Raw genomic sequence first — 10,170 nt, 5'->3', positions numbered from 1 at the left:
TCTTTTGTTACACTATTTTATTTTGTTCCTTTGTTTGTATGTACATGTCAAACAAAAACTTGTTTTAAAAAAATATTTTTTTACATTATTTTATTTAAATATATACTGGCTATGTAAGTAGAAAAATTTTTGCGTAAAATGGTCTTGCTAGGTGGCGCCAAGGTCGAGATATTTTGAAAAACCGTATTTATGGTCCGATTTGGTTCGAATTAGGCGTATGTAGTAGAAACATAATAAATCATAAAATTACCCTGTATTGGCACTGAAGTCAAAACATAAAGTATATTCGACGTAAAATGCATGTTTTATTTGCATTAAAAATTCATTTAAAAGAAATTTAGGTCACCTGACGCCAAGTCACGTAACGTTTCACACTTGGGGTTGTAAAAGAAAATTGAAACAAGTAGCATTAGTTCAAAAAACTCCAAAAACACCTAAAACTACTCCAAATCCTATTAAAGCAAGTTTCATGGAAAGAGCAGAGTTTTGCGATTTTTTAGGAAAAGAAAAAAATCAACTTCCAGGTTTTGTCACGTAACGACACTCTCTTTAATTGCTTATATTTAAGGACCATGCGGTTCGATTGTTTTCGTTTTCGACTAAATATAGAGCTAATTATGTGAAACACAAGGGTCTAAAAAAAGTAAAAGAAAACAAATGTTTTTCCTTGTTTGTATCTCATTGAAACATATGTGACTTATGAAAATACCCATATGTTAGAGTTTTGTAAAAATATTATCAACATTAAATAAACAAAAAAAAGCCAAAAACTGGTCAAAATTTCACTTAACTCAGCTGACGACAAGTGTACCTGTAAAGAAAAAGGATAAAAGAAGACTGTCATTACTTTTCATGTTTTTAATACATTTTATTTTTTATTTTATTTATTTATTTAATTCATCAATTAGAGTACAACTCAAATAGATTACTAAAAATATAAAAAGTAATAGTGAACAATAAAAATGTGTAAACATAGACCTACCATAAAATATATAGACTAATTAAAATTTAAAAAATGCATCCTGAGATTTAGTTTAGATTTAAAACACTCACAAGAATTTGAGAATACATCTAAATTTTTACAAACATGGTTAGTCTGCCTTAGACAACGTGTAAGCGGCTCATTAACCATGAAGTTGGTCTTGCAATAAGGTAAATAGAACATGTCGCTGAATCTGAGATCCCGAGCAGGACAATTGAAATGAATAAGCTCAAGCAAGAAGTTGCAATTGATGTGACTCGTGACTATGTCCCTAATAAACATTATCGAGGAAATTTGTCTACGCATTTGTAATGTCGGCAATGCCAGCATAAGGCACCTACTCTTATAATTAGGCGTACTACAATTCCAATTCAGAGAGTGAATGGCATATCTAGTAAAGCGCGTCTGGACCTTCTCAATCCTTAAGGATGAACCCGAATATAAAGGAGCCCAAACGATGCTGCAATACTCAAGATTGGATCTTACAAATGCAAAATACAAGCTCTTGAGAGTGAAAAGGTCCCGGAATTCATTTGAATTTCTCATTAAGAAGCCGAGCATAGACCTGCACTTGGTTATCATCAAATCTATATGTTTAGAAAAGGACATTTTCGAAGAAAAGATGACCCCCAGATCTTTCCTTTCATAAATTTTAGTGAGAGTGGCAGAGCCCAACCTATAATGATAGTAAATTGTCACTTTACGTCTACTGAAGGACATATACTGGCATTTACCAACGTTGAGAGGTAAGCAGTTAGCATCACACCATACTTGCAATCTGAGTAAGTCATCTTGAAGTTTAATGCAGTCGGACGTGTTTTCAATGCGACTGTATATCTTCAAGTCATCTGCGTACATTAGATAACGAGATGTTAAGAAAACGTCGGGAATATCATTGACAGGTGGCTGCCTTGTGGTACACCAGAAGTGGCTTTAATCACATCTGATGTAGTGTTATTTATACGGACGAATTGGGTCCTATCAGCAAGATAAGATGCAAGCCACTTAAGCGTGCTAGCATGAAGTCCAATTGATTCCAGCTTTCCTAGTAGTGTTTTATGACTCACCTTATCAAAGGCTTTCAAGAAGTCGGTGAAAATGACATCGCATTGTTGACCTATCTCGAATTGTTTTAAAATAAAATTTGAAAATAAGGCCAAGTTTGAAGAAGTGGTTCTACCCTTAATGAATCCGTGCTGGTAAGGCGATATGAGCCCAGAAATCTGGAAAACAATCCTATCATGGACAAGTTTTTCGAAAAGTTTTGGTATACTTGAAATTTTACAGATTGGACGATAATTTTGTATGTCCGACTTGCTCCCAGACTTATGAATAGGTTTAATGAAGGACTTTTTCCAATTATGTAGGAATTCCCCTAATGATAGGGATTTGTTAAAGATAATTGATAGAGGCAGAGCTAACGCTGAAGCGCAGTTCTTTAATAAAGTAGGAGGGAAACCGTCTTCTCCAGGATTTGGGTCATTTGGCAAATCCAAAAGGCCAGCTAGAACTTCTTCAGCTGAAAGCTGTAAGCCTTCAGGCAGAAGTGTGCTGCTATGTAAATTATTGACTGTTCCGGTTTCAGACTGAGGAACATAAACAGAGCGGAAGAAGGAGGCAAACAGGTTACAAATAGTTTGAACGTCCGTCGAGGATTCACCCAAATAATGCATCAGATCAGGAATTCCGGTGTTTTTCTTTTTGCTGTTTATAAACTGCCAAAACCGTTTACTATTTAATCTTATTTCGCTCTCAATTCAATATATAGCTCTGGTATAAAAATTTATTCAGAGCGTCAAACTCTTTTTGTAAACTACTGTAGGCTTTAAAAAGTTCAAAATTGTCTTTCGATTTGCGATACAGCTTGTACGCCTTAGTTTTCTTGTTGTTTATATTAATAAGCCTAGAGTTATACCAGGCTGGTTTGGACAAAAATTTTTTTACTGGCTTCATAGGTACGAACTTTTCAATTGCCGCTTCCAGGTTGTCCCGAAATACGTCGTAGGCCTGTGACAATAGAGCTTTGTCTAAGGCAGATTCCCAATCAACAGAATTCAGGGAGCGTGATATCTCAGTGAATTTGGCTGTAATGAAATTATAGTTCTTACAATTATAAATAACTGATTTTAAATAATTTATAAATTCAAAGCGTATACATAGTGCTTTGTGATGCATAGAGTTTGAAAGAGGGGGTGAAGAGAGGGATTCGACGTCGGATTTAAGATCATTATTAGTAAACACTAAATCAAGAATACGATTTTTGTCATTATGAACTCTATTAATTTGAGAGAGGTTAAACTCAGCGAAGGTGTCGAGTACCTCACATTCACTCTCGCTTGTTACATCATATGGCAAAAATTGCTTAACGTCATCATCAAACCACCATTTAACATTTGGCAAATTGAAGTCACCCAATATTATAATGTTTTGATTATCATTTAGACAATTCAATATCGAGCAACAATTACTTCTATGTATTTTATACAATTCAATTGGACTTAATGGCGGTATGTAACTTACTGCAATGAATAATTCATGCAATTTATCTATAACGATGGTCTGAACTCATTTCAGAAGACAGGGTTATTTGCCTACTGGGTAGACTCGAACGAACGGCAACAAGTACACCGCCACCTTTAGAGACACCAGTTGTGCGGGGACATCTGTCTTTGCGATATACGTTATACACTTGGCAATCGAACATTTCTGCAGTATGATGGCATTCAGAAAGCCAAGTTTCAGTTAAGACTATGATATCATAGAGAGCCGACGATGAAAACAACAACAATGGCAGCATTTTGGTTCTTATACCACCAGCATTTTGATAATAGAGAAGGAATTCTGCAGCATCCGATGAATTACTAACAGCGTTGGCGTTCGCTAGGCCTGCTGCGGTTTCTCTTCTTCTCTTGGAAAATTTAAGAACGGCCGTACTCTTATGTTCTCTTGCCAAAGCGATGGGTCGAAAAGTTTATCGTAATATTTGTTTGCTACACCAAGTTTGAACGATACTCTCTTCAGTCCTTCAATTTCGGCATCTTTCTTTACTAAGGCATAGCATCTCAGATCGCTCTTATCAATAGCAGCGTGATCATGTACATAGCTCATAATGTTTTCAGCGGTCACAGTGGTATTGAAATAAGACAAATGTACCCACTTTAAATTGACAATTACATCCAATACGCGACTTTCATTGCGTCCAACAACAGTGTTATTCGCATTCCGTTTTGCTCTTCTATTCCTAGCGCCAACAGGTATGAAATTGTCATCGTTGTCCCATTGCCCTGGCTGGTTGTTAGGAGATACAGCCAACGAAGGCGGAGGGGGCCACGGAACAGAAGAAATTTGCTTTTTCGCTTTATTGTATACATTGGAATTCCGCAAAGCAGCAAGTGAGAGGTTGTTGGAGTTGGTATCATTACGTGAGTTAGATGCAGCGAGAGTATCAACGGCACGAATGGCAGTAGCAGAAAGAGCAGCAGCAGAAGCATAGGAAGTAGGTGGAGCAGGAGGTAAAAGTGGCGGCGTTGAGTGTATATCATGTGCCTGCCCGTTTCCAGAGGCTGTAGTTATAACTTCGTGCATTTTATTGAAATCGTTGCGGATATCTTTTATGTCATTAGCAATAGAGGGGATTGAGGCTGCGACATCAAAATCACAAAGTTTGCGGCGAACAGCTTGCACTTCTATCTGCAGATCTTCAACTTTTTTTATCAACAATTTCTTTTCGCTTTGCAAAGAGCTAATTATTGAGATAGTTTTTCATGGTCAGATCTAAGAGATCGAATTTCGTTGAGAACAGCCTGCAAAGTTAATTCTTTGTTGCAATCGGTGACCGAAGTAGCTGGCAGCGGAGAGTTATTTGCGGTCGCTGAATTAGCGGAGTTGTTGGTAGCCGAGACAACATCTTTGGACGGAGTAGTTGAGCGAGGGGGAGATGCGGGAATAGAATTTCGGCGCGCTTTTGTGCATTTTTTACAACAATATTGCTTGTTCGACTTTTGCATATATTCAATATCAGCCGGTAGGAGATTTTCACATTTTAGATGAAAAATTACACTGCACTTGACACATTGAATTTTTTGTTGATGGTTACGGTCAACTTTTTGACCACATCCACACGACATGATAATAATAAAGTATTAAAAGTGTCCAAGCAAGACGATCAGAGCAATCGTATCACTATCGCACAATGTAAAAATTTAAGTAATAAGATAACCGTGAGCTTGAGAAAAACACGTCTGCACGGGTTGATGAATAACTACAATCTGACGAATAACTACAATTTCTGAGTAGTGTACTGTGTTTTGGATTGTTATAAATGAACTGAAAATGTTGCCCAGTATAAATTTACGTTGACTCTTTAAAAGAAAATCAACTACAAATTCATCAAAATGGGTTCAACTCAAAATAACTTAAAAATATACACACATTTGTCAAACAAAAGAGAGATAACTCAAAAAATCCAAATTTAAGCCCAAATATATGATTAAAACGCAAGATCCCTAAAACGTATTTCTTCTGTGTACATTTGAAGAGCATGATGAAGACGGAAAACTCCTGCAGTGCACAGAGATCAGGTAATATGTTTCATGTTTTATGAAAAATGCGTTTTTTTTTAGTTGATCGCACTTCAGATCTAGGTGTGCGATATGTAATTTCGGATTTTTGTTCATTTTTATTAATGAATATAAATATCCGTTCTGATAATGACCCAAAAATCGCACACGGTCTTCAAAAGAGTCACAACTCAAAATTTTGAATTTTTGAAATTATGTACTACAAATGTACACAGAGCTTTTATTTACCTTTCAGCAAAAGCTGGAGCACATTTTTGTTATAATTTGTTAAAAAAAACCTAAGGTAAAGTCGCCCTTGCCCATATGATTATCATGTGCTAAGAAATGGTTTTTCACATTTTCTGACAAACGTATTATTTCGAGTTGTGACTCTTTGAACACGGTGTGCGATATATACATACATACATATATATATAGGCTGCGAGTCTGTACACTTTAACAGCTGAACTGGGCCTAAAACTATGAAAATATTTGCCCAAAACTATTAAAATGCAAATAAAAAAGCTTCAAATAAAACTTCGCGTCGCCAATTCTTTGAAAAAGGGACATCTAGGCTAAGAATTTTTCTCTACCCACGCGTTGTTTTAATAATAGTGTTTCTACTTCTATATCTCATTAGCAAATATCTTCTTTGATGACGCGTTCGTGTTGGATGAAAAGTTGTGTGAAAATTCTCGAAATCCTCCGATGAACGAATATGTTAAAACATTAATTATCAGCATTGAGAAGGCATGTTTTGAGGTTTATGGTGTCAATATGAAAATAAAACCTCCAGTCAAAACTGAAACTCCTTATGGTGGTCGCCTCATATGGACTTTGCCTGGTCGATCCAAAATGATTGCTCATTTGAAAAATAAAGACAAAATCAGGCACAAGAAGCGTTGGTCTCAAGTTATGTACATGTATTATTTACTTGGCTTTCGAATAATGGAGTTAGAAGGTATATCTGCACGGCGCAAAGCCGTTATCGCGGAGAACACATTCCTCTTGGCATTGGATGGTGATATCGATTTCCAACCACAGGCCGTGCAGCTTTTAATTGACCGCATGAAAGCCATAGATGAGTTGGGTGCAGCTTGTGGACGAATTCACCCCGTTGGACGTGGACCCATGGTATGGTACCAAATTTTCGAATATGCCATAGGCCATTGGCTCCAAAAAGCCACAGAGCACGTCATTGGCTGTGTGCTCTGCAGTCCGGGATGTTTTAGTCTCTTTCGTGGCAGTGCACTTATGGAAAATAGCGTGATCAAGAAGTACACAACGGTATCAAGTGAGCCCATGCATTATGTTCAGTACGACCAAGGTGAGGATCGATGGTTATGCACATTGATTTTGAAGCAGGGCTTTCGCGTCGAGTATTCAGCCGCTTCGGACGCTTACACACATTCACCAGAGATGTTTAATGAATTCTATAATCAGCGTCGCCGTTGGGTGCCCTCTACTATTGCTAACATATTTGATTTGTTATCCGATGCAGACATAGTTGTAAAGAACAATAGTTCTATTTCAATGCCGTACATCGCATATCAGGCAATGCTTATGGTTGGTACAATCTTGGGACCAGGCACCATCTTCCTGATGATGGTCGGAGCATTAGTAGCTGTGTTTAGTACAAGCATTTGGAGCTCTTTTTTGTGGAACTTCATCCCTGTACTATGTTTTATATTATCTTGCGTTTATTTGAAGCAGAAGTTTCAGGTAATATTTGCATATTTATAACCTTAAGCAAACTTATGACTTACATATGTACATTTGCATTTATGTAAATATTTATATGCACATACATAGTGCATTTATGTAAAGTGGTGAAAGAAATAATATAAACTTTTTATTCTGACCAGTTTTGGTAATAATTCTTTAGTTTATTCCATGTTTCACATTTTTTTATAAAAGTCTAGCGCATTATATAACAAGTACCATACAAATACACATTTCAAACTTTGTACAAAAATTATAAACATTTTTGAGTGTACAGTTTTATAGGCCATTATTGTTACATCGTTACCTTGGTATAGAAAGGTCTTAACTTATTTTTATACCTTTCATGAGCATGAAATGGTATTATAACTTTGGTCCGATGTTTGTAAGTACCAGAATAAGAAGAGATAGACCCATTAAAATGTATACTTAAATGATCAGAACGTCGAGCTGAGTCGATTTAGCCATGCCCGTCTGTCCGTCTATCCGTATGTCTGTCTGTCTGTCTGTCTGTCTGTCTGTCCATCTGTTTGTATGCAATCTATGAGAATTTCGCAATATTTACACTAATTACCAACAGAAAGTTTACAGTAAAATTAACAAAGATCGGGTCACTGTAACCTATTTATATCCTCCATACAACCGATTGTTCAGATATGCCGTTTTACCGTAAAACTGCTTTATTTGGACTGCTAACACAGATAAATTTCGTTAGCTATTCTATAAATAATAATACAAAGCCTACTGAGAAAATCGTCAAAATCTACGCTGTATAATAGGGTGGAGTGATGTTGTATGAAAAAAAATTTTTTTCGTTTTTTTTGAATGGAATAGCGATAAAAAGTTGTCGTTCAATGAGAGAATTCAGTATTCAAAAAATTGTTTACTTGTCTTGATGTTTTGAGGTGCCCCAACCCAATTGAAAATTAGAACAAAATTTTTTTTTTACAAGCTTTGATTTATTTTTTAATGAAAGTATTTGTATGACTTTCAAGTCTATTATAAAACAAACTACTTTGTGATAGGTTAAATAAAAGCCTGATGAGTTGTTTTAATATTTTTTATTAAGAAAAATTACAAAAATTATTTTATAAAGGAATGAAAAAAATCAGAAATAAGTAGATTATTTAGTATTAAATTGTTTTTTTGTTTCAAAATTTGGCATTTGCTGTCGTGATAATAGTCTTGCCCTTATAAAACCATCTCGTTTATTTTCTCCACAAACTGCACTTGAAGCTTCTGTCACCAATTTGATAACGCGCTCTACGGCTTGGGTATGGCATGGAAAATCTTTGATATTCTGGCTCGTAGTCAACCCACTTTTGACAATCTCTTTCAAGGTTTCGTCAGATAAATTAGAAGTCAGAGGTGGCTCAGTTATCTTACAGTCTTGCCACGTAATTAAGTCGGTATAATCTTTGGCATCGAAGTTTAAAGCAGGCACTTTAAAAGTACGAAACTCTTGAGTATTCTCTGCTCTTGCTTTCAAAATTCGCTGATAAGCCAGCTTACGTATAATTTCTCTGTCGTCTGCAAGCATAGCAATAAGAATACTTTCTGGATGACCGAAATATCCATTTCGTTGGATCACCTTATCAATGATTTTCTGTAAAGGCTCGTTCAAATATCGAGTTAGGCTTATTGTTTGCCACAGGTGCTTAGCTCCGTTTGTACATGAGGGATTACATTTTATTGTGAACCACATTGGACCATAAACTCTCATTACGAACGTAGCTAATATCACAAAATTTTCTTCGGGGTCTGTTTTAGTAGCATATAATCTTAAGATTCTATTTGCTGTTGTAAGCCATCTAGAATGGTTAAGAGGTCCAGGTGTAATATTAGCTAAATCGGGAGAAAAAATGCCAGTGCTGATAGCTGTCATCACATCGTAAAGATATTTTTGGTCGGTACTCAACTCATTTTTAGTGACTTCAGGTAATATGGAGGGAATGGTGGTAAATTGGACAATTGGCATTGATTCACATTTTTGTAATTCAGATCCAATAGGACCTGAAAAGCATTTAGGCCCTGTAGTTTTTCCATTCAAATGCAATAAAAGATGTCGCAATGGTAACTCATTCGAATGTAACTGGCAGACAAACCATTGTAATGGTTTATTAAGTTCTTCTTCCATTAACCGAACAACACCTCCTTTGAAACCTGTATTCACGACTGTACCATCGCAACCAACAACAACTAATTCATCCAATTTCACCGATTTTTTTTCTCAAATAATTTATTATGGTTCTTTCAATACCTTTAGCAGTTCCCAACTCACACGTAACATGCCCGAAGTAATCACTTCCTGGTTCTGATAAAATCACATAATGGTCTTCTGTAGTTCTTTTTCTATAAAATTTGCCTTTCTTCTGAGTGCTTACTAAAGTCTTATCTTTTCTGCCATCAAAATAAATACCGCGTATACTTTTATTGCAATCTGCATCTTGTAATGCCGATCTGACTTTCGTTCTTTCACGGCGCAATTTTGAACGATCAATGACAGCACTTGGATCCTTTGATGTAATAATTCCAACATCTTTTAACACAGAAGAAGCTATAATAGCAGCTGTTCTGTCAGAGACTCCAGTACGATCACAGGCGAGAGCTAATGATGGTAAATTTAATCCCTTTTTCTTTGATGGCGGAGCAGCTATTTTTTTTGGCGATTGATAATGGCTAGAAGCTACGCTATTATTGCTTGAACTGGTACTTTCGATCGTTAAGTCATCAGGCAAAGAACGAGAACAAGACGGCTGGTTAGGATCCATTATCTCTTTGTTACGCAGTAATTCTTTTTCTTGTCTTTTTATTTTTTTCATATTTTTTACTGTCGCAACCAAATCTACCCCGCCTATCATCATTTTTCTCGTAGTTCTTTGATCAATTAAGAAAGATACTTCTTCC

General features: G+C 36.1%; 1 protein-coding gene across 1 annotated transcript in view; it reads left to right on the top strand.

Moving 5' to 3' along the window:
* Positions 1–10,170, top strand: part of LOC118738684 (chitin synthase chs-2-like) — a gene marked incomplete in the record, with an annotated part of 118,433 nt that overhangs the window by 86,159 nt on the left and 22,104 nt on the right. Inside the window, 1 exon segment of the mRNA XM_036469596.1 lies at positions 6,182–7,263. Coding sequence (XP_036325489.1) covers positions 6,182–7,263 — 1,082 coding nt within the window.

The sequence above is a fragment of the Rhagoletis pomonella genome, unplaced genomic scaffold (genome assembly GCF_013731165.1).
Source record: "Rhagoletis pomonella isolate Grant_MI unplaced genomic scaffold, Rhpom_1.0 Rhpom_scaffold_00005, whole genome shotgun sequence".
Classification (NCBI taxonomy): domain Eukaryota; kingdom Metazoa; phylum Arthropoda; class Insecta; order Diptera; family Tephritidae; genus Rhagoletis; species Rhagoletis pomonella.
The sequence above is the reverse complement of the archived record's forward strand: the minus strand, read 5'-3'. Positions and strand labels throughout refer to the sequence as shown.